The 22314-nt window shown below is 48.5% G+C and overlaps 3 protein-coding genes across 4 annotated transcripts; 2 read left to right on the top strand and 1 right to left on the bottom strand.

Annotated features, from left to right (window-relative positions):
* The first annotated feature begins 100 nt into the window (after positions 1–100).
* On the top strand, positions 101–11551 carry gpr139 (G protein-coupled receptor 139). The gene is made up of 2 exons (XM_057014616.1): positions 101–750; positions 7059–11551. The coding sequence occupies exons 1-2, from the start codon at positions 603–605 to the stop codon at positions 8045–8047; spliced, it is 1137 nt and encodes a 378-aa protein (XP_056870596.1). The 5' UTR covers positions 101–602; the 3' UTR covers positions 8048–11551.
* A 5280-nt stretch (positions 11552–16831) lies between these two features.
* On the top strand, positions 16832–18972 carry LOC130514663 (lipid droplet assembly factor 1-like). 2 transcript variants are annotated; one of them, XM_057014379.1, is made up of 5 exons: positions 16832–16984; positions 17098–17185; positions 17393–17561; positions 17646–17785; positions 17871–18972. In XM_057014379.1, exons 2-5 carry the CDS (start codon positions 17108–17110, stop codon positions 17922–17924), a joined length of 441 nt encoding a protein of 146 aa, XP_056870359.1. In that variant the 5' UTR covers positions 16832–16984; positions 17098–17107; the 3' UTR covers positions 17925–18972. The 2 variants fall into 2 exon arrangements, with proteins under 2 accessions (XP_056870359.1, XP_056870358.1); XM_057014378.1 differs by having other exon boundaries at positions 16854–17185.
* LOC130514662 (ER lumen protein-retaining receptor 2-like) lies at positions 18524–22267 on the bottom strand. Its single transcript, XM_057014377.1, has 5 exons — positions 22002–22267; positions 20622–20722; positions 20385–20543; positions 20046–20298; positions 18524–19575 (listed from the first exon to the last, which is right to left on the bottom strand). Exons 1-5 carry the CDS (start codon positions 22090–22092, stop codon positions 19541–19543), a joined length of 639 nt encoding a protein of 212 aa, XP_056870357.1. The 5' UTR covers positions 22093–22267; the 3' UTR covers positions 18524–19540.
* Positions 22268–22314: the final 47 nt, after the last annotated feature.

The raw sequence follows: 22314 nt of genomic DNA, 5'->3' as shown, positions 1-22314 counted from the left end.
CCACTGAGGTCTTCTTTGTCTTCTCTGATCCGTCACATCTGTCCCCCCCCCCCCCCCCCCCCCCTCGTTCTCGACTCCGATGCCTCGGATGCAGACGGGTTCCTCCTCCGCCTCTCTCCCTCACTCTCTGCTCTCCAGCATGCCCTTGCTCTGCATCTACCTTCTTTCTTCCCCTCCCTCTCGCCCTCCTCCTCCTCCTCCTCCTCCTACCACTGCGCTCTCACCTCCCCTTTTTCCCTCTCACACTCAGGCGGCATCCTCCACCTCTCCACTTCTACCTTTCACGCTCACCTCACTCCGCTCCTCTCACCTCCTCTTCCTCTCCGTCACCTACTAACACCGTTCATCTGTCTGCTGCCCCCCCACCCCACCACCACCACCACCACAAGCTCCGTCTCCCCCTTCCATTCCTTTTCTCCTCCTTCTCGCACACTCGCCTTCGCCGTCTCGTGCAAACTCACGCAGCCTTACACACACTCATGCTGATTGGCACCCAAGGACGGAGCGCACACTCTCTCTCAAAAGACGGCGTCCGGAAGGCTCGCCGGTGTGACCGCCAGGCTTCTTGACACCGAGCTGAGGAAGAGGACGAGGAAGTGGCCATGGAACACAGCCACATTTTTTCCGCGCTTCTCCCGAACGAGAGCAGCTGGAGCACGGGACAGCATCCCTCCGAGGCGACCCAGGGATGCCCTCTCGGACCACTGCCCGTTATCTACTACAGTGCTTTGCTGTGCCTCGGCCTCCCGGGTGAGTGATGTATTTGGTTAATCACGCTAATCACTCGCCTGCCCGTGTGCTCGGAGCTCATATCGACGGAGTTGACGGAGAGTTTGCGCCTTGATATGTTGTGCACTCGTCTGCGGGTTTGAGTGAGAGTGCGTGTCACACACAGCTGCTCCCGAGTATTGGGGTCTGCAAACACACACACACACACACACACACACACACACACACACACACACACTTGGTTTGTCATTCTGACCTTGGGGCGATCAATCGCTGTAGTTTGACTGAACACTCGTCTCTTCACTTTTGAAATCCTCAGGTAGCTTCCGAACAAAAAGGGCAGATCTGTGGATGTCTTCCTCCGGAGCTTACGTGGATGAGAACGTACACTTGACCTCTGGGACAAGTGATTAATGAATGACAATTCCAGATGGCATCCTCAACATCGGTCCATTCACAGTCACGTCAACGCCATTTATTACCTCCGTCCCACTGCGTGATGGACCTGGTCTCACACAGGGGGGCAAAGTGTCTCGATCATGTAAATGGGTGTGCGATTCTGTGTCAGAGACGTAAGAGGAGGTCAGATGATGAATGACGCTCATGTCTGCTGAGGACATTCAGTAAAATAGTCATTTCTGGTTTGCTCCTCGGCTCTACGCCCCTTCACCCCCGCTGTTCCGAACCCCCCCTGCGGGAGCCCCACGGTTCCAGTCAAAGTAGAAAGTCCGTCCTGCTGATCGGTGAATGTCCCTGCCCTCGTTTGAGTTCCTGCTTAAATTCGATGCCATTCTGCCGCTTAGGCCGCCGCTGATGAACACATCTGATGTCTTTCGCTCAATCACCGTGCGCCGACAACCTGGCCGCCGGCGCAGCCTTACAGTAGCTGTCGGGGGCCTCTGACACTTTGCAGCTGTAAAGTCGGACTAGCACAGCTTATTTCAGTCAAGCTACATCATGAATGTTTCATGAGCCGTGGCAGCTTGATCAGTCGCCCCCACCTACAAACTCAGACGTCTTTCACACTCCCCGACCAGATCCCAGACTGTTACCTTGATTGCAATCCGGGTTTCCATTAGTTAGCGGCGACAGAGCGCCCTCCGTGCGACTCTCGCCGCCTCTGACCTTTCTGCATCTCTCGCTTTGACCTTTTCGCATTGACGGCGAGATGATGAAAAAAGGGGGGACCGCGCGGATCGAGTGGTGGGACATGATTAGTGTTTGACCCAGGCAAAATGAAGAGGCGTCTGCTCGGGATCGACAGGGGCGAGACTGAAGTGTGAGGAGGACAAGGACATTCAGAAGAGCAGGGGTGCAGAGAGGGACGGAGATTGATGACAGTAGAAGCCAACGTCTGACCCCACCCCCCTTCCCATTCACCACCATTTTAAAAATACCCCAAAAGGCTGTTTTAAAATCACTACACAGTGTCATATACAGAAATTAATCGTTTTTCTTCTTCTTGTGGGGTATTACCGCTGTGGTGTGAGAGGGGACATCGTGACAACGTCAAATCTAAACACTGATGTTTTTGTCTTTCAACCGAACCCAAAAAAAAAAATCTGTGAGGAACTCTGTCATCGACTCAGGAAAGAGGGACGTCCACGCCTCTGCTCTGGTGTCAACACAGGCAGAAGTGAGGAGCGTTGAATACGTGACGGCAACAGTGTGTTTAGAGGAAGGATGGGGGGGGGGGGTGTGTGCACTCTGACATGCCTGTGCAACATGTCGTGTGTTTTTCCTGGTAATGGAGCGTCAATCCCGTGTCGCTGCTCCCACTTCGGAGACGTCTCCTCCCACTCCCGCTCATCTAGCCACCTCATGGGAGAAAGGTCAGAGATGTTTGTTGCTAACAACCGCCCCACCTCTACAAGGCTGTCTACGCCAGTCAGTCAGTTTTTAATGAAGAGTTCTGCCCCATTAATTTTCAGTTTGGACGACAGCTCTGTCAATCTGCCATTTTTTTTTATTTTATTTTGAGCGAACCCATAACTCTAACTTCAGGATAGAGGGGGGAAGAGGAGAAAAACAAACCAAAACACACGCAAGCAGGAGAAGACGCAGAATTAAACGAAGCCCTGGGTCTGGTTGGTCTCCAACCTGCTGTGGGGGAGGAGGAGGAGGAGGAGGAGGAGGAGGGGAGGACAGATGTGACAGGCGAGGGAGGTGGTGTTGTTGATGCAGCGACAGAGCTGATTTTGTTTGACCAGGTGACTGTAGGGCTGCTGAAAACACTGCAAACACAAATCCCCGCATGTTGCTCTGCATCAGTGGCACATCAATCCGAGGACGAGCGGCACAGCCTGGACATCCTGCTCTCCCAGTCCCGACTTTCACCTGTCGTCTTTCAGCAAATAAAACCTCCTAAAACCCGCTGGTGGCTCGGCTGTGGAGTCAGAGCGCTGCAGTCACATCAATATCATCAACAAAAAAACATCCCTTCCGTCCTTCCTTCCTTCCTTCCTTCCTTCCTTCCTTCCTTCCTTCCTTTGTGAAGGTGGCTCTATCTCAGCTACTGTGGTCCACTTCGCTGCCACTCAAAGACGCCTCTCTTGCGGGTCCGCTGGCACAGATTTAACTCGGAAGTGTAAATGTGCTCTTAACAGACACAACAGGGAACAAAGTGATAGTGACCTTTGAAGCAGGCTTTCATATGCACCCTCTCTGCTTTCCCCTGCTCTTCCCTCCCCTCCTACCAGATTTGTGTTCTCCAGCTCCCAATCTGTCCCCCCCCCTCCTGTCTTTTTTCTATAACCTTTACTACGGCCACAGTTTCCTACACCCTGCCTACCAGACTTCAATTTCCTGATGAAATAATGATAATAAAACCTTAATTGCAACCACTACATCTATTCCGCTCTTCCAGGGGGGCAGTTTTCCTTACGCAGCGCTCAGTCTGTTTATATTAGGCCCATGTGAGGGGCCAGCGTGCGAAAGGCTGATGAGCTTATCAGGTGTTGGCACCGGTTTGTAGGGGTTAAAAGGCACATGGGCTTCTGAACGTGTCCTTTTGGAGACGGGATGAGTCAGCCTCATTACACACCTCGGGCGGCACACCGTGACTTCTGCCTTCCTGCTAAACAAGACGATGACGCTCTTTTAGTCAGGGGAGCAACGGGGGGACCGAGACATGAAAAAAAGCAGCGCTCCACGTGCAGACAGAAGAGGTCACCTGTGCAAAGCAACATGCACACTCGCTCATTAGCAATTCTCTTCCTCATCCCCTCTCAGTTGGAGAATGCTTTTCCCTGCAAACAGGAAATGCGGTTCCATTCACCTTTTCCTGGACACCTGTAAAGTCCAGACACGAACCACTGGATTTTGGGCACCTTTGTGTGGTTTTTGTCATGCTTTCATCCCATGTGTCGCGTGCGTGAGCGTGCATCCTCCCAACTTATCAGTCCCCGCAGAGACTTCAACCCGGATTGTGCCATCTCATACCGGCAGAATGACAAGCAAAGATCCCTGCCCCCCACCTCCCTGGACTTCCAAATGAATGGGTGAGCCAGTGCAGCCTGGCTACAGAGCTAAATGGAAATGTCAAGCTCGCCACAGATGCCTTTTGTTTGTCTGTAGAGGGCCCATCTCACTGGGGAGCACAAACAGAATAATACTGAACTGGTGACAGTCAACACCTCACCGCTTCCATCTCCTGTTGCCCCCTCTTTTAAGCTCGATGTACAAAGAGAGAGGTGCAATAGAGAAAATGAGGCTATAGAGGAGATGAGGACTTTTCCTGCGAGCAAACTGCTGCCGCTGCTGCTGTGCCCCCCCACCCCCTTTTAGATAAGCCAGGTGAGAAGTGGCACATGCTCCACATGCACTGGATGTTGTCAAAGGCAGCTTTAAGGCAACTGATGGGGGCTTTTAGTGTTACACAAGTCTGAGTTCAATATCAACCTGCACGTGCATCTGAGTGAGGTAGGTTCAGGCGCAGGTCCTGCAGAAATTGGTCTGATATAGTTGCGTTTCAGAACCAATTTCTCAAAACAGCACAAGGTTGTGCATCAAATTGATACATTTCCGTGATCTTGGAGAACTCAGCAGCTCAAGACTCAAGATAAGAGTGTTATGTAACCCCCCCCCCCCCCCCCCCCCCGCACGTGTACCTGAACATTCACACATGGAACCCTAAAGTGCTCTGACTTATCTCGTTTATTGATATTGATAGATGACATTTTAATAAATTGGAACATGTGGATGCATGCAGACATGCTTTAAGGTGCATATGCAGCTGTGTGTGTGTGTATGTATGTGTGTGTGTGTGTGTGGGTGCGTGTCGGTCCACATCCTTCAGGCTGGCAAGGACATCTTTAGTCATTATCTGGAGCCGTCTATGTAATTTGTAATCAGCTGATAGTGGTTGAGGCTGTGAAGTGTGATGTACCAGACTCATAGCTGCCATACTTAATCCAATTCTAGATCTATTACTGCAAAGGGGACAGAGCCACAGTCCACACACGCACACACACACACACACACACACGCACGAATGCAAATCAGTGTCAGAGGCATCTTGAAACAGATGCCATATGATTGCAACTAAAAAAACATGGCTCGCAGCATGACCACATCATCTCGCGTCGCCTGAACAAGATTACACTTGTGTGTCTCCTTAAGTGAGTGCTCACACTTTTCTGCACTGATAAATAAATACAGTGGTGCAGAGTTTCACAGAGCAGAGTGGTCTCATAGCAAGTGGGTTTCTCACTTTACTCTGATTTCCCACCAGTCCAGAAATATACTGTACAAATCAAGCTGATGGGAGACACTGTCAGTGTGTGTGTGTGTGTGTGTGTGTGTGTGTTGTGTGTGTGTGTGTGTGTGTGTGTGTGTCACCCTTACAAGGGAGGTAAAGCTGCTGGTACAGGGGTGAACCGGCTTTGGCTGCACACGAATCCCGAAGACCACCAGATGCCAGACAGCCATCTAGAGTCCCAGTTTGGAAATGTAGAGTCTCGGCTCCTCGTGGCCAACCTTTGAATTTTATGAGCTGAGAGGGGGACTGTGCCGCAGTGGTAAAAGGGGTTACCTCACATCCAAGCATGTTTGAAAATTAATAAAAGGATTCTCCTCTTTATGCAGATATGCATCGTAAACCCTCCTTTAAACCAAGCGCCTTCCTTTGTAAAGCCTGAAACGACCGTGTGCAACGGGGCGTCTATACCAGCTAACTGTCTCGGCCGGGTTCTCTTCAGACCCCTGTTGCAAGACGCCTTCGCACCACTTGGAACTAACCTGGCACAGATGATGACAGTTAACCGGGAAAGCGTGACCACTTGACAGCAGAGGACGGCGCAGGCGGGGAACAGGAGGGAACAGGAAAAAGAGATGTTAAAGAAGCTTGTTCGGTTCAATTTTTGCCTGACTGCAGTTCCACGTGACAGGCATAAAGCTGCGCAGGGCCGTCTGGTGCAGCTGCACGGAGCCCATGCTTTGGCAGCGATGGGATAAATCACGTCCAGAGCTTTGTGTGTGTGTGTGCGTGTGTGTGTGTGTGTGTGTGTGTGCTGTGTGTGTGTGTGTGTGTGTGTGTGTGCGTGTGTCTGCACAAGTTTTATGACACATATTAGTGCATCTCTTGGGATTTTTAACTGCCCTGTGAAAGAGTTGGAGTAAATGAGGAGAAGCAGATGAGAGAAACATCCCATTAGATGACGGAGGACATGATACTGCAGCATTGGGTTGAAACGAGAGGCAGACGGGGAGAGACCGGGGTGTCCTTGTGCTTTGTTTTCAAAGCTGAATAGCTTGAGGGATGCAGGAGAACCTGGGGAGATAAAAAAGCCCTACAGAGGCTGTAATGCTGCACGCTGCCCTTGTGGTGTTGTCAAGGCTTTGCTCTTTATTACAGGTAATCATCTTGCCAACGGCAGAGTCAGGTGCTGCAGGTGTGTGTGTCGGGGGGGGGGCGATCGGGGCAGTAAACACAGAGATGTTCACAGATTGAATCGAATTCAGAAGTTGAACCGAATGTGATTTTACTTATTTATCATTTTAAGCAATAACACTGCAGCAGTTCACCTGCTATGATGTGTTGTGCACTATCAAACCTCCAGCATTTTGGTATTCTGTGTGTGTGTGTGTGTGTGTGTGTGCGTGTGTATTACACTGACTTTAATATACACTCCAATAGCCTCAGACTCTATTTTACGTTGCCTCTTTTCAATTCTCTCCTAGCAAACACTCATCTTTTCTCTCCTCCTCCCTGCCCTACCTGTTCCCTTCCTTACTTCGTTTCCTTTCCAATCCTTTTCCCATTTCCTCTACCTATTTTTTTTCCATCAATCTTTGCTCCCTCGCCCCCCCCCCCCCCCTTCCTCCTGCAGCTAACATCCTGACGGTGATCATCCTGTCCCAGCTGGTGATGCGTCGTCAGAAGTCCTCCTACAACTATCTCCTGGCCCTGGCGGCTGCCGACATCCTCGTCCTGCTCCTCATCGTTTTCGTGGACTTCATCTTGGAGGATTTCATCCTGGCCACCCCGCTGCCCCCGTCCTTAAACAGCGCCGTGCAGGTGCTGGAATTTTCCTCCATCCACACCTCCATCTGGATCACGGTGCCCCTGACCATCGACCGCTACATCGCCGTTTGCCACCCGCTGCGCTATCACACGGTGTCGTACCCAGCCCGCACGCGTAAAGTGATATTCGTGGTGTACATCGGGTGTTTGCTGTCTGCGGCGCCTTATTACTGGTGGCCCGAGCTGTGGCACAGCCTCCCGGGCACGGGCGAAGGTGGAGGGGGCGCAGGCGGAGGCAACCGGAGGACTGTTGCCCAGCAGATCCTCGTGTGGGCTCATTGCATCACCGTCTACTTCCTCCCGTGCACCGTCTTCTTTTCCCTCAATGCCGTCATCGTGCACAAGCTCCGCAGACGCCGCAGCTGCTGCTTCCGCCTGCGCGGCTATTCCACCGGCAAAACCACCGCCATCCTCCTCGCCATCACCTCCATTTTTGCCGTCCTGTGGGCGCCGCGCACCCTCATGATCCTCTACCACTTCTACTCCCCTCCGCCGGCCTCGCAAGGCGCCGGGCGGCTGCTCCACATCCTCACCGATCTGGCGAACATGCTGGCGTTGCTCAACACGGGCGTCAACTTCTTCCTCTACTGCTTCATCAGCAAGCGTTTCCGGGGCATGGCGGCCAACGTGCTGCGAGCTCTGGTCCACTGCAGGAAGCAGCCGCAGCCGTTCTACGCCAGCCACAACTTTTCCATCACCAGCAGCCCCTGGATCTCACCAGCTAACTCCCACTGCATCAAGATGTTGGTGTACCAGTACGATAAAAACGGGAAGCCCATCTGCATTTCCTCCTGAGCCCCCTGCCCCCACCCTCGCTTGTTGAGGGACATAGTTGGGCTTTGTCACCTTGGTGACCGGTTTTTCCCGCATGGGACTCTTTGAGGCTTGAAAATGTCAACACACCTACAAGAGTGCAGAGGTGACCATTTTTCTAGCTCAGAGAGATAAAGTGGTAACCTGGCGAGGTGGAAAAGCAAACAGCATGAATTCACAGCATTCACGAGGCGCAGACAGCGTCCAACGTTTACTGATTATTTCCTCCATGCAAAAAGGGAACAGCTGCGAGCGGCTGGCTGCTCGATAGAGCAAATTCGGTCTCAGAGGCACCATTTGTCACAGCGCGGGAGGAAAAAGCGGCGACTTTACTGTACGAGCAAGCGGCAAACGGTCGCATTTATTGGTTTCTTTACGGGCGCTTCTCGCCACGGTAAAAAGCAAAAGGGACGGCGGCACCTTTGCCCATCCAAGGTCATTTCTCTGAGTCAAAAATCCAGTTGGGTCGGGACACACAGCGTTGAAGCTCGGGCAGAAGCTGGCGGCGTTTCCGCTGCCCCTCTCTCAAGCATGAAAGCGCTGTGTCATGTCCCGTTTAACAGACAGCAGACTCTCAAAGGCATGCTAACTTTCTTTTGTGTGCGCTTCGATCAGCCTAGCAGTGCAGGTCACCCACACGTCGGCACTGGCTATGGAAGATGACGCTTTCAAGCTCACAGGTTGTGTTAGGACAAGTAGACACGCTGCTTTTTTTTCCATATTTATCAGTGCTAGACTTGACTGTTACCGTTAGCTTTGCAAAACAGAAGTCAAAAAAGTAAACGCACGAAGATATCTGAGTTGTCATTACTCTAGAAATCCTATTTCCAGTTTTAGGATGAGGACATTTCTCCAATTAGATAGTCCTCAATGAAATATTAATGGCTCTTAATGGCTTACTCTTAGCTTCTATCTGGGTGAATGTAATAAATGTAACTCAGCTTATCTTCAAAGCCTTCGGACCTACGAGGGCACGTGCGACAACAGGGAGAAATCATGCCCCCCCCCCTCCCCTTCAGTCCCATGGTGCAGCGGTGCGTTCAGGTCTCAGGGCCGACAGTTTCTGCACTACAACAAAGCCGTGTCTGTCAAGTCTGAATCCTGCCCTTTAACAATCCATAAATGTGAACACACGCACATGCACGTGCACGTGCACTGTACTGGCGGCAGATAGAGCACAGTGAGATCAATGCGTATCCATCCTGGGGACACCTCGGGGCATTAGCCGTGTTCATCTATCCGGCAAGAATGGAGATGTGCCAGAGGGCAGATTTTCCTGTTAATACCCGCCCGGCTCAGACGCGCCAGGTGGTTTTATTTTTAATGGATAAGGTTTTTAAATCTGGGGACGTTCCAGGCGTCTGTCAAGTCACGACCTTTGAACCCTCGCGGAGGCATCTGGGGTGATAAAAAGCACCCGTCGCCCGGACTCACAGCGGCTATGGCGTCGTTTTACTCAACATTTCACCAGTTTTGCCGAGATACAGGGACACGGTGACACAGCAGCTCAGTTTAATCACAGGGTCCTTTATAAGACGAGATCACAGAAAACATTTGTGCACGTTCATGCATATTTTCTGCTTTTGTATTTGGATTACATTGGACTTTCTGCTTCCATGTAAAAAAAAAAAAGGCAGAATCAGTAACTGCCGTCAAGGTGGTTCAGACAGAAATAAAAAAAAAACGTGTTTCTTTCACTGGAGAAACGCTGGAATGGCACATTTTTGCCGATCTCGTGAACATCAGCAGCACATACAGATCGAGTGGTCTGATCACTCATTTTGATGATCCTCCGAGCATCTTAAAATCTATTACTTTAAAAAACTGACATGGAGGAGGTCTACAGAAGTGCCCTGAACCCCCTTTTTTTCAAGAGTGAGAACAAAAATGTGGTTTTTGGCGCATAAAAAATGTGCCTGCTGTGGAATGAACAGAGCCATCACCACCGAAACACACAACTACAGGCTAAAATCACAGTAGCTCAGCTCTGGTTGAACAAACCCATCAGTTAATGCTCATGTGTGACTTTATCTGCAGTCAGTGAGTCAGAAAAGATCTTTGTAATGTTGCTAACTAGCAAAGCTAATGTAGATGCTAACCAAAACCAGACCCATTTAAGTGGGCGGTCCGTCATAGGTACTGCAGGAGAAAAGTATGTCAAATCCATTAAAATATGATATTTAAAGACAGAATAAAGTGTGTCAGCGTAATTTAGAATCATCCTCAGTCTGTTCTGCTGGAGTTCTCGGTCAGGTCAATGCCAGGATAGAAAGTTGGGTTTTGCACATGTTACATCGGTCTCTTCCATTCACTGCTCAGTCAAAAGTGACTTGAATTCGAGGAACTTCCCACTTTCAACCATCTCTTCTAAATTGAGGGACACCTCACCCTCCGTTTCCATTTTCCATCAACTTAATTGCAAAGGTTCTCCCTTATAGTTAATTTGTGCAAATCACACAAGTATTTCTCATCAGGAGGATTGATCCTTGCATTTATAGACTGTGAGCTGAGCATTATGTGGTTGAGCCGAAAGGTCAATACCCAGTAATGACTCAGCCGTGCACTCTCCCCAGTATATCCACGTCCACCAGGATGTAGCGTAACGGCACTGAAACATGTACTTTAACCTTAATCAGGGAGGCCTAATGATCAGCCTGTCACCATTAGGAAAGCGAAATAATTTGAGCTCGTGTCAGATCAATGCTGCTGTGACCTTCATTTTCCGTTTCTCGGCCGCGTTAATGTGGCATTCGCGCTAAAACGGGCGCCTCGTTCCCGCGGCCTTCGGGGAAAATGGGCCGACATGTTGGGAAGCCGAAGAGGCGCGGCGGGGCTTGAAAGAGTGCCACACGCAGGTGTCGCTTTGTCTCCCGTGGGAGGTGGGAGGGAGCAGCAGGGGGGTTGGGGGGGGGGGAGGCGATGCCAAGAAAATATTAGCAAAAAAAATCCCCTAGCAGCTATATTTTTTTCTCTACCTGATATTAAAAAGATAAGCGAAAATACATCAATCAGAGGAGTAGATGATGTTTTCCTGGCATGCTCGGTTCAGCGTGTGCTGGTGCAAAAGCGTGTGTACATCTATCTTAGACAGAACTAAGCTTTAAAAAGTGCTTGTGCAATAGCGATGTGCGAAATATGTATTTATACTCAGTCGTGATGAAGACAGTACAGTATTATTCCACAGAATGTAAAGCTGATGCTTCTTGTTGGTATTTTCTGATTGTGATTGTAGGTTTTGTTTGTTTGTTTTTTTACACGATGACACTTTTTGATGCGATCTTCGACCTTTCTCCATGGCCGTGGCTTAGACCTGTGGTTTCTTTTGACTGTCCTGGAGTGATTTTAGGCTTGCATACAACTGTTCTGTCCCTACAGTACTCATGAGTGTTCTGACTCTATTTAAAGTGTGTGTTGCTGTGTTGTGAGAAAGTTTCCAGAGAAGTGTTGACTTTACCAATATTTTTCAATAAAGAATTTAAGAACGGCCTCAGCATTGCTGATTCTATGTCTCACACACACACACACACACACACACACACACACACACACGTGCGTTTGTTTTTCTATCACTGTGGGACACAAGTGTTCCAAGACACACACCAATCAACACACTCAAGAAAAGAAGGTAATTGTCTTTTTTTGACTTTGAAGTCATGATTAAGAAAACAAAGCTGTCACACTTTATTGCAGGAAGCTCTTTCACCACAGAAGTGCAGAAATCTCCCTCCGAACCCTGCGGCCTTGGCCTTGTGAAGAGCAGAAAAATGAGAACGATGAAATTATGACAATGAGCAATAACCTTCTCGTGTCTATAACAGACTCCAGAGCTTGTACGACAGCGCGGGACGTGTCCATAGAGGACGTTGCTGCGTGGGTGTGTTACAGCGTGATAACAGTTGGTCATAATTCAGGTGGATACGCGGCGCGGCGTGCAGACAATGGGGGATTTGTTGCTCCATCGCAGCAGAGCAGCTGTAACAGCCCGGGTGATAATTGCACGGCGGGAGATCTGCGTAGGTGTGCGTGTCCAATGTCGTAAGACAAGAGATGGTCATCGCATTTCCTGGTTACGTCCAGCACCAGCGACACTTGCTCATGCTAGCAGTCAACGAGTTATCGTGGCCCGGGGCTCGCAGGTCGATTACCATCTCACATCCACACTCTAAATGTGACTCACTGTCAACTGATATTTTCCTGCAACAGCACCTGATTTACAGGCTGGACAAAAGGACGACTGTCTCCGCGTGGGTTATAGAGATATGGCTTCCTTTTCAGTAGATCGTCCTCTTACACGCACCCTGAAACAAGGACGAGCTGATGAATGGGCTCTCAGCCCTGAACTGTCACTCATGGGGAGCCTATACAGTGAGTCGAGGACAGACCAGCAGCAGAAAACAGGTGTGTGTGTGTGTGTGTGTGTGTGTGTGTGTGTGTGTGTGTGTGTGTGTGTGCGTGCGTGTGTGCATGCGTGCGCCTTACTGAATATGTGGGGTCTGAATGGAATTTAAGATAAAGGTAAATCTAAAGCTTTTCATGTTAAGGCTATACAATTAGTGAATGAAAACCAAAACAATGGCCCCCACAGTGATTTGTCCAGTTTCAGGGAGCTTTGTACTTTGACACAAAACAAATCCTCTGTGTTTCTGGTTGTTACCAGCTTGTTGTTTTCATGTAAACTGTAATTTATGAAGTTGGGATTCTCAGGGCGAAGAGCGATTTATAAAACAGAGCCGTCGTTTATCGAGGTGTCGCCCAGAAGCTTGTGATACCGTGGAGAAATTTAGGATTTTAAATAAATCAATATCAATATTTACACCCAAACCCCCCCGAAGAGCTGGAAGTGCTGCTGCAACATCACATTACGTGTTTCTTGATGGCCTTTTGATTGAGATGTTCATCGCGTTTGAAGTTTCACATTGTTTTTTTGGAACTAAAAAGCTAATATGGATGATTTCCTGCAGATTGCATCCAGTTCTTTGTATTATTACCTTCTATGGCAACGACCAGGGCAGTGGGGGGGCTCATTTGCTGCTACCTGCTAACATCAATGTCACAGTCCTCTCGTGCCGTTTCGTTTGTAATCTGCTGTGTACGACCGAGAGAAGAGAACGTGTTGGGGTTACATAAATGGGAGGAATCCGTTCAGCTGTTTAGTAGCTCAACGCTTGATAAAACAGTTAACTAAAAGTGAGACCCATCCTACAAAGGCTGATTTCTTGTTTACTTTGAAGAAATACCCATCTAGGATTACATTTAAATTAAGATCTCCAGTTTGATGGGGTTTTATTTTAATCCCTAATGTATTTAACATGTGGTTTTGCTTCTATTTCCACAAACAAAGCTGCTGTTGTCCTCTCCTGACAATTGCAAAGTGGCTCCTTGTAGCATTCAAGGCTTCCCTGTGATAAGCAGCGGTGATGAATCCATGCTAATCCCTCTTTCATCACACCCCTGTTTAATGTATCACCCAGCATGCGGCCCCCGTTTGCTTTCATCTTGCTAACTGCGGCGCATTGATGTTGGAGCAGTGTTTAATTCAGAGTGGTCGGAACGTTTAAAAAACTACAAAAAAAGAGCGATATCAAACAACCACACGCACAGACAGAGACCTGTGGCGACGACAGCAGGCGTGAGTCCGTGGGCGGGTTTGTGTGACGACACAATTATGCACATTTCACTAATGACAGCTCATCACTGCAGCCTGAGCCGATATTCCCCGGCGTGGCGCTCTGCCGACACCCCTCATAAAACGCCCTGCACAGACGAGCGCTGCCGTGCGGACTGCTAACCTCTACACGAGGCAATCAAGAGAGGTTTAATGAGCGGCCCCAGCAGCTGACATAAAGCCACTGCACGTGGACAGAGGACATTCTCCGCGGCTTCCCCGGGGACACATTGTGAAGTGATGGGGAATACAAAAGGATGGCCGCAGGTTTAATGAGACGGAGGAGCTCTAGCGGCGCCATGTTGCCTCCACCATCCATCCAGGGGGCTCCCCAGGTCACGCCCCAGCAAAGGTGCCTCAAACCACACGCAGCCGTCTCCTACCCTAACACTGCCTTTCTTTTAAAGATTGGCCTCTCCTCCTCCTCCTCCTCCTCTTCTGTGCATCCTGCCGCTAATCCTGCTTTCGTTTCCGGCTCTCTCCCTCCTTAATCAGCGCTCCGACGCTGTATCAAATCCCAAGAACCAACGGCAGCAGCAATCTATCAAGCAATGACGCCGAGAGGGGGGACTGCATATCTGATGAGGAGCGGGAAGAAGGCAACGCCGCGCTGATGTGGCCCATTTTTCTTTCAGCCGCTGCTAAAATATATAAACCCACTGACCCAACTTTAAAGAACGTCCTTTGTCTTTAGGGGAGCCTCACGTCCTCCGATATATGTACAATATTTTTCGTTTGCATCTAATTTGCTATGAATGTTGACTGAAACTAATCTGTGTTTTTTATTTCGTTTTTCTAAACGCTCTTAAGGATGGTGATATTTCTCTCCTCTGCCCTCTGCTGGTGGTCTGCAGTAAAGGAATAAGCCCCGCCTCCAACCACAGCGTTCTTCAGAAAGCTCCAGTGCTCAGGCTGAGAGATGGATGTGAGGTGGATGTGACCTCCATGAAAAATCCATCTGGGATGCTCCGGACAGGAGCTGCGCTGGTGGTGGCGAACACAGAAGCTCTGAAGGCCGTAGGATGGCCTCCAAGCTTCAGTCGCCACGGCACCACCTGAAGGATAACCCAGTGCCTTCTCTTAGCCTCTGACCTGCTGCCAACGAATGAGCCGTGTAATGGGTCTTTATTATGTAGTAACACTGGCGGTGGTGGCGAGGCGCTTTGATGTCCTTAATTCCTTCCTGCTCAGCAGCCTGTTCTGTTCTCCAGGGAGATTCAGGTGGAGGCAGAGGCACCAAACACAGCCTCCCGTCTTTGAACACGATGACAACCGTGGACGATGAAGGCCATCTTATTTGACACAGAGCAGACTGCGGAGACATTTTCCCCCCCCAGTGGACAGATGCCCCCCGTGCACAGCCGCGCAACTTCAAAGAAAGGTGGGGAGACGTGCACGTCGCAACCACGGAGGGAACAGAAAGACAGAACTCCAGATCCTCCTCCTGTCCTCATACATCACACCTGGCGTCGGCTGTTGTGTGTCGGCGAGGTCCAGACGTCAATTATGCGGCGTGATGCAGTTTTTTGGACGTGCACGGTGGAGCCACAGGAGGTTTTTCGGACTACGCCGAGCTCCTCCCCTGGTGGTGATTAGTTTTTACAATCAGCGCATGCAAATTAGAAACGGACAGCCCATCCATCACAGCCCGGCTGCAGAGTATTGAGTGGCTGCAGCTAGTAAACATATCATGGAGTCAATTTGAATTCGCCCTCAGACGCCCACAGATGCATACATGCCTATACGGGACACGCTGGAACGTTCCATTTTCCTCTGCATTCAGGTCATTTGTCCCGGGAGCCGCGGGACAACTTTGACACAGCTTATCTCGTCCAACAGGGGGAAAAAGGTTTGAAATGCAACTCCGAAAAGAAAAAGGTCGACCCCGTGGTTTAATTCTCATTCATCCTGTGGTTTTCAGTTAAAAACCATCATGAATTATGTTTGCCACAGGAATTACCGGTACCCACTAATAGAGAATATACGGTAGTTAAGTATGATGTGCTACGCTGTTTTCGGATCAGTTCAGGGCAGTGACGGAAGCATTTAGAGCTGTACATGCTCAGCGTGATTTATGCCTTGATTTGTTTTTCCTCCACTCAATAACAGTAGGAGGTAAATTCATTAAAAAAAAGAACCTGCGGCAGAACCTTCCCTCCGCTGGCTCCTCGGGTTCACCGGGTTCAGTGTGTTTGCGGTCTGCAGAGCTAGATGGAGCGTCCATCCTCCCTCCTACTAAATAATTTCTCTCAATACAACACTGGAAAGTGATTAATTAGTGTTTCCAGCAGCCCAGAGGGCCAAATAAGTTGTCACTGCCGGACCCTGGAGGTCTCCACGGTGTTGTTCGGATCAGAACACGAAACCTTTATGCAAAACAAAACTCAAGGGGCAGAGCTTAATTTGTGGGTGATGGCTGTCAGGGCGGCGGAAGAAGTAATCAGAGTTGGTGATGATGTTTGGTCATTTCGTATTCCAATCAGCGCTACGGACTTGTGTCGCCATCTAGGTTGAAGAAATAGACCAAGTGCAGCCATTATTTTTGTGGAACTCTCCTAGTCTGACAGCAGGGAGGCAAACTGGGAAATCCCATTACCTCCCCCACCACCTCCTCCTCTTCTGGAGTGCTCAGAACTTCTCATGTGGCTATAAAACAGCCCTGGCTGCAGCTCTAAAATCAATCTCATTATTGAGTTGTGCATGTTTCACTGGCTCTGTGCTCTCAGATACACACTGGAATAATTGCATTCGTCAATCAGATTACAGAAACGCTACTGGTGTCTCTCTCACACGACCACGTACACACATACACACTGCCGTATGTGTCAATACATTTTATCTATCTATCTATCTATCTATCTATCTATCTATCTATCTATCTATCTATCTATCTATCTATACTGTAATAAATTTGAAAAATACACTGTTATCTTACAGACGCAACATTGTATTGATTTTAAACTGTCTTCATTTATAAGCAGGCAGAAAGTGTAACCATGGTAATAATCGTTATCCCTGTCTTACACCTTTTAAACTGTTGTAACTCGTGTGACCAGTAGGTGGCAGCAGCGTCTCTGAAGAGGAGGAGGAGCAGAAGGTGGAGGAAGAAAGGGAAGAAGGCGGAGGGGGCGGGGCTTTACCAGGGTGCGTTGCCTGTCGCTGCGGAAGCAACCGAACCAAACTTCTAATCAACACTTTGAGTCGTTGTAATCTGGTTAAATTGCTCCCGGTCGGGTTGGGGGGTCAACGATCAGGTTTGTTTCTGTCGCATACTCTGGCGCGAGTTTTAAAAGTGGTTCCCCGCGCGGCTCCCCGATCCTCATTGTGTGGAAGGAATTCGCTGCAAGTTTGAACTGTTGCCATTCAGGTGCGTGAGGATGGACGGTGACAGGGACCCGGAACAGCTGAGAGGGAACTGGGCCCTCCTGATGACGCAGCTCCGTCAGGACCCCAGGGTAACGTGTCAATATTTCTATGATCTGTCGTTAGGATCTGTTATTGATGACCCTTCTTTGTTGTCAAGAAGTTTGTGTGCCTTCACTGTGCACTAGGCTAGTGCTCATGCATTCCTCACATTAGAAGCTAATTCTGCAGGGATGAATATTTTTGGCCACGTGTTGAACAGAAATGCATAAAAATGATGATCTTTGTCTCATGAGCAGGTATCTCAGCTGCTGAGCACCAGACCTGGCCAGTACCTCCTCAGCCACCCCGCCCTTGCTCCCACGCTGCTGCTGTTTGCTGCCTTCGCCGTGCTGCCTGTTGCACTCTTCCTCGCCTTTGCCGTCGTGACCTTCATCATTTCTGCCACTGGGTTTGTTTTCTTTCAAGGTAGGTGTGACCGCCTCTCCAGTCCGACCTTGTTGTTCACTTGCTGTGGGCCGCAGCCACCCACCTGTCGTCTGCCTCCTCCAGGACTCCTGCTGTTTGTTGGAGGGATGAGCCTGCTGTGCGCCCTGGTGGGGGTGGCCTTCTTCTCCGTGGTGGTTTCTCTCATCTTTAACGTGTTTTATTTCGTCCTTTCCAGCATCCTCAGCCACCCGCGGTTGACAAAGGTAACGCCACAATTTGGACGTAATCACGGCCAGATCCCCAAATTTATCTTCCCTCTCACGGTTTCTTTTTCTTCTCCGTCATCAGCACAAACTCCAGGAGGAGGAGGGGGGAAGGTCAAAGCTGCTTGAGGATCAGTGATAGACACGATTCTGTCCAGAAGCCTCTGATCTGCACTACTAAAGACTGATGGATGAATTTAAAATAATCCCTACAGAGGCTCTGGGTTTCTAAACCAGTATAAAATGTTTACTGTCGACTTCCTGGATGTTCCAATATGGGCGTTTTATCGTCTAACTTGAAAGGTCAACAGAGAATGAGCATTCTCTCAGCTGTTAACTATTAGCCCCGGGCTTAAACAAGCGGTCATATTTGTGCTGTTACTCCACAGCAGAGAGTTACAGATGCTTATCACATGTTATTGGGGTTTATTACAGGCACCGGTGATTGTGAGCAGAAATTGTATTTATTGGAAAACATTAACATGTAAATAGGGTGAATTTCTTTGTTGTTTTTTAAGCACGTTTCCACAATTGTCTTTTTACACAGAGGAAACAGCTAAAGATGTGCAAAGATGATCTCTGTGACACTAATCTTATGTGATGTCCTCATCACAAACACCTTTCAGTGACAGAGACTCTTGGTTCAGTAACAGGGGAAATTACACAAATCCAACTGGTTGATGCTCGGCGCCATGGGGGCGCGCCCGACCTCCGCAGCAGAGAGGAGTAAACAAACACTTGTAGGCGATTCTCATAAAATCTTTAATGGAGGTGATATCATGCAAAAAAGGAAACAATTCTTTAGGAATGGCAAACTGAAGTTACAAAGACTTTCGACTTGTGATTTTCTGCACCAACTGGACAAACGCCACCGGTTCATCGAGCAGCACCGCGTCGAGTCCGTCCGATGTGAAGTAACAGCTGAAACATCAAAAACGAAGTCGCGGGCAATCCCAAATATCTGCACACCTTTTTTGTCATTAACAACTGACCGTGTATTATTGCTTTACTCAGGTGCAGCAGACAGACTTGCCTACATGCACTATGTATCTTCCTAACAAATTTTATTGGTCGACTTGGACAAATAAAAAAAATAAAAAAAGACTGGCATATGAAGCATCAAACCATCGTGTGAGTTCTGCTTTAAAAAAGACAAAATAATGCATTAAAAATATCAATCTGAGAAATGTCTGACATCCGTTGGACTCCTCAAACATCGTGTGATTTACATGTATGGTCACCCTAAAAGAAAAAGAACAAATCCAACAATACTGAGGGAAAATGGACACAATCCTCAACAGGCACCGTTGCATCACTTTTATCTCGCTCTTTAATAAGACTGTACATTTGTGCATTTTAGAGCCAAACAAGCTTCTTCTCTGGAGTCGACCCTTTTTCGTGACACGATAGAAAAAATAAAATAAAAAAAACAAAACAAGCGTGTACACCTCACATGTAGAAAAAAAAAAAAAAGCCTTTTTCTCCTAGTTGAGTATCGATGAAAAGGAATTTAAGGCAAAGACGCTGAACGCAGAGGCCCAGAAATGGACCCGGATGTGTATCGGTTCAGCTCTGGTGTTTGTTGGCGTCTACCAGTTCAATCAGCAATCAACAAGAAGACTAGTGTAACCCCCAACCCCCCCCCCCCACCCCGATAGTTGGTGCTCCATCTCAGTTGCTGCGGGTTGCGAGATGGGTCATCTCCACACACACCCTCACCCCGAGTCTGCTGGGAGTCGCCGTCTGCTGGGAGTTTTACGCCGGCAGGCTCAGCTTCTTGCCTTTCAGCACTGAGGAGAGACAGAAAGATTCATTAACTCTGGATTCTCAAGGACTCTTCAGTGAGAAACGCTCTCGCCTTCAGAAATCAATTTGCACTTCACGGAACTATTATCCTCAAAACAAGGAGACCTTTGTGGACGTATGGCGCGTTTCACCCCTCAAGAGGAGCGTGTCGATTAATTAGAATGATGTGATGACGACAGTGCACATGTCAACGCAGGAGGAGGAACAAAAAGATGCTGTTCCTCATTTAAATGAGGTAGTTTGGATGTGGAGATGTGGGGAAAAACAGTCTCAGGGCCTCCCAAACAGAGAGAGATTTGTTTCTTTCCCATTACAAAAGGTCAACTCATCTAATTTTATCAGGACTGTAAAGTTTCCAGAAAAAGTAGGACAAAAAACATCATCAAAATTGTCCAAAGAACATGACTCAGCAGAAACAAACCACATAAGTGCCTCCCAGCATGAGCAAACCCACCTTTTGTGACATAAAGGTAGAAGAAGTCACAATACAGGATAGTCTGCACCACTCCGGCCACGATGGCGATCAGATCGAAGAAGCCCTCGAAATAGAAACGCCAGACCCAGTTGAAGATGTAGAGGGCCCGGTACAGGCCCAGGCAGAACAGGTAATGAGTGGTGATGGTCTCCGCCTCGCCGGTCTTGCTGATCATGAAGAGCTGAGGAAGGATTGCCACTGACTCCAGGTAGATGGAGAAGGTCCAAAGGATCTGGTGGCGGGTGCATTTACAGTACATGTTAGTGTGCCAAAACGGGATCAGGGGCCAATTCAAACTTTGAAGGAAGCTGAACCAACCTCCATAAAGGAGAAGTCATGGTTGATAAGAACTGCAAGACCCCCGACAGGAACCACCAGAAACTCCACCCTGAAACTGTCATGGTTACCATCGTAGGTGGCCCTGAACTTCATGTAGATCATGTAGACTGTGGCGTAAGCGCACCCGATGTAGATCACCTGGTGAGAGGACAGATGATTATTTAAGGGACTGAGGGATGGTTAAGGATGGAGTCCTGGGGGCTGATGGACACTTGCCTTCATGCACGAGTTGTATAGCGAGATGAAGGTGGACAGCAGGTCCAAGTAGCGTGTGGTGAACACTATGGCAAACAAGATTTGGCTCTTTCCAGAAATACCTTGGAGAAAATAAACAGACACGTTAGGTTGCATTTTGCCATTAAAACAGCTCGAATCAACGGAACGTGTCTCTTTTTGAACAGTGACATCTACTGGAGAGATGGTGAACACCCTTTTCCCCACCATTGGATTTGGTTCGCTTAACTACTCCCATCTTTAAAACTGATAACCTTCTGGGGCGGAAACCATAACAACAACTCTCTTTACCAAGGACATCAACACTAAAAGATACCGAACAGACACAACTTCGTGTCCACTGCAATTTAGGTGTGAGTGTGTGTGTATTTATCCTTTATGGCATGTCCTATCTCAAAGCAATGGTGCTGGTGACAGCAGTCATTGCTCTATAGGATCATTGGATGTAAACACGTCAACATGTGCAATTTGTCTGACTATTTCACTGTTTGTTCTTTCTTTCCTCTCTGTATCACATCTCTTTACATCACATTTAAGGATCCTGTGTTAATGTCTGTCTTTTTTTTCGTTTTGCATCGATTGTTCCTCCTCGAAATCATCAACCCTTGGAGTTGTGCATTGATTAAAGTTTATTAGTTTATTAAACATTAATACAGATGTGTCTTCAGCTTTAACTGTTATCGTATAGTATATAGTATTTTTAACCAAATTTTTATTGCTATCACTTAAAATAATAAAGGGTCGTTGTGTTAAATCGATCAAACGGGAAGAATCCGTTTGAAAATAGAAACTAACTAATTAGCAGATTAGCCTGCTACTTCCGTAGCGCCTTCTAGAACGCCACGTCAGAAGCCAGACTAAAAAAATCGAGTCCCAGACCACAAAATTAAAATTTACATTAGTGGAAGTGATTTAATACGAAGAATGTGATCGTTTCTGTGAATCAGAAAAACAGTGGGGACCCATAGCCAACAAGTGATGACGGAAATATCGCAAAAATGTCTAAAATAACGGGCTGACTTTGGCGGCTGGCTAACGTAGCTTTAGCTGTCACAACCGCTATCCCATACGGTAATCACTATAAAGTTAGCTCTCTGTCAGGTTCGTATAATAACCCCCCGACGTAAACGTCTAAGGTATATTTCGCTACTGGAGGTGGACGATTTTAGGAGGAGCGGGTAAACGTTTCCGATCTCCCATTGTCGACATTTTTAATGAATGAATCAGACAAGTTAGCATGTGGCTAACATGGTTAGCAGACAGGAAAGCCGGGGACGCTTTAACAGTTAAAACTCGAAGAACGGAGCAGACAAACGCATGCAATTTGACCGAGATCAGCCAACCTTGACTTATTTGGCTCACCTGCACAAGACCTGCTTTTCCATATTTTGAGCAGCAGGATGATGATCGCAGCCAGATGAGAGAGATCTCCTGTCAGCCTGAAGATATTCATGGTCGCAGAAAGACGGACGCAGCTAGCGGGCTAACGCAGAATTCCCTTTTCCTTCCTCGGATCGTTCCACACCAAACACCGGCCGGTTCGTGCGCGTATCCTCCTGAAGCTGCTGCTAAACCGGGGTGCGGGGTCCACACGGGTTGAAAATATGGCGAAAGTGCAGGTCGACGTGGAAGGGGGCGTGAAAAAACACATGGGCGCGCTTTGATTGGACCGGAA

Source organism: Takifugu flavidus, chromosome 18 (assembly GCF_003711565.1).
Source record: "Takifugu flavidus isolate HTHZ2018 chromosome 18, ASM371156v2, whole genome shotgun sequence".
NCBI classification, from domain to species: Eukaryota; Metazoa; Chordata; class Actinopteri; order Tetraodontiformes; family Tetraodontidae; genus Takifugu; species Takifugu flavidus.
This window is presented reverse-complemented; position numbering and strand designations above follow the sequence as displayed.

Coding starts and splice junctions, on each gene's coding strand:
- gpr139 (XM_057014616.1), top strand. CDS start 603: ATGGAACACAGCCACATTTTTTCCGCGCTTCTCCCGAACGAGAGCAGC. Junction 751..7,058: donor GCTGTGCCTCGGCCTCCCGG/GTGAGTGATGTA, acceptor TTCCTCCTGCAG/CTAACATCCTGACGGTGATC.
- LOC130514663 (XM_057014379.1), top strand. CDS start 17,108: ATGGACGGTGACAGGGACCCGGAACAGCTGAGAGGGAACTGGGCCCTC. Junction 17,186..17,392: donor AGCTCCGTCAGGACCCCAGG/GTAACGTGTCAA, acceptor TCTCATGAGCAG/GTATCTCAGCTGCTGAGCAC. Junction 17,786..17,870: donor GCCACCCGCGGTTGACAAAG/GTAACGCCACAA, acceptor CTCCGTCATCAG/CACAAACTCCAGGAGGAGGA.
- LOC130514662 (XM_057014377.1), bottom strand. CDS start 22,092: ATGAATATCTTCAGGCTGACAGGAGATCTCTCTCATCTGGCTGCGATC. Junction 20,544..20,621: donor TATACAACTCGTGCATGAAG/GCAAGTGTCCAT, acceptor TCCTCTCACCAG/GTGATCTACATCGGGTGCGC. Junction 19,576..20,045: donor CTACCTTTATGTCACAAAAG/GTGGGTTTGCTC, acceptor GTCTCTCCTCAG/TGCTGAAAGGCAAGAAGCTG.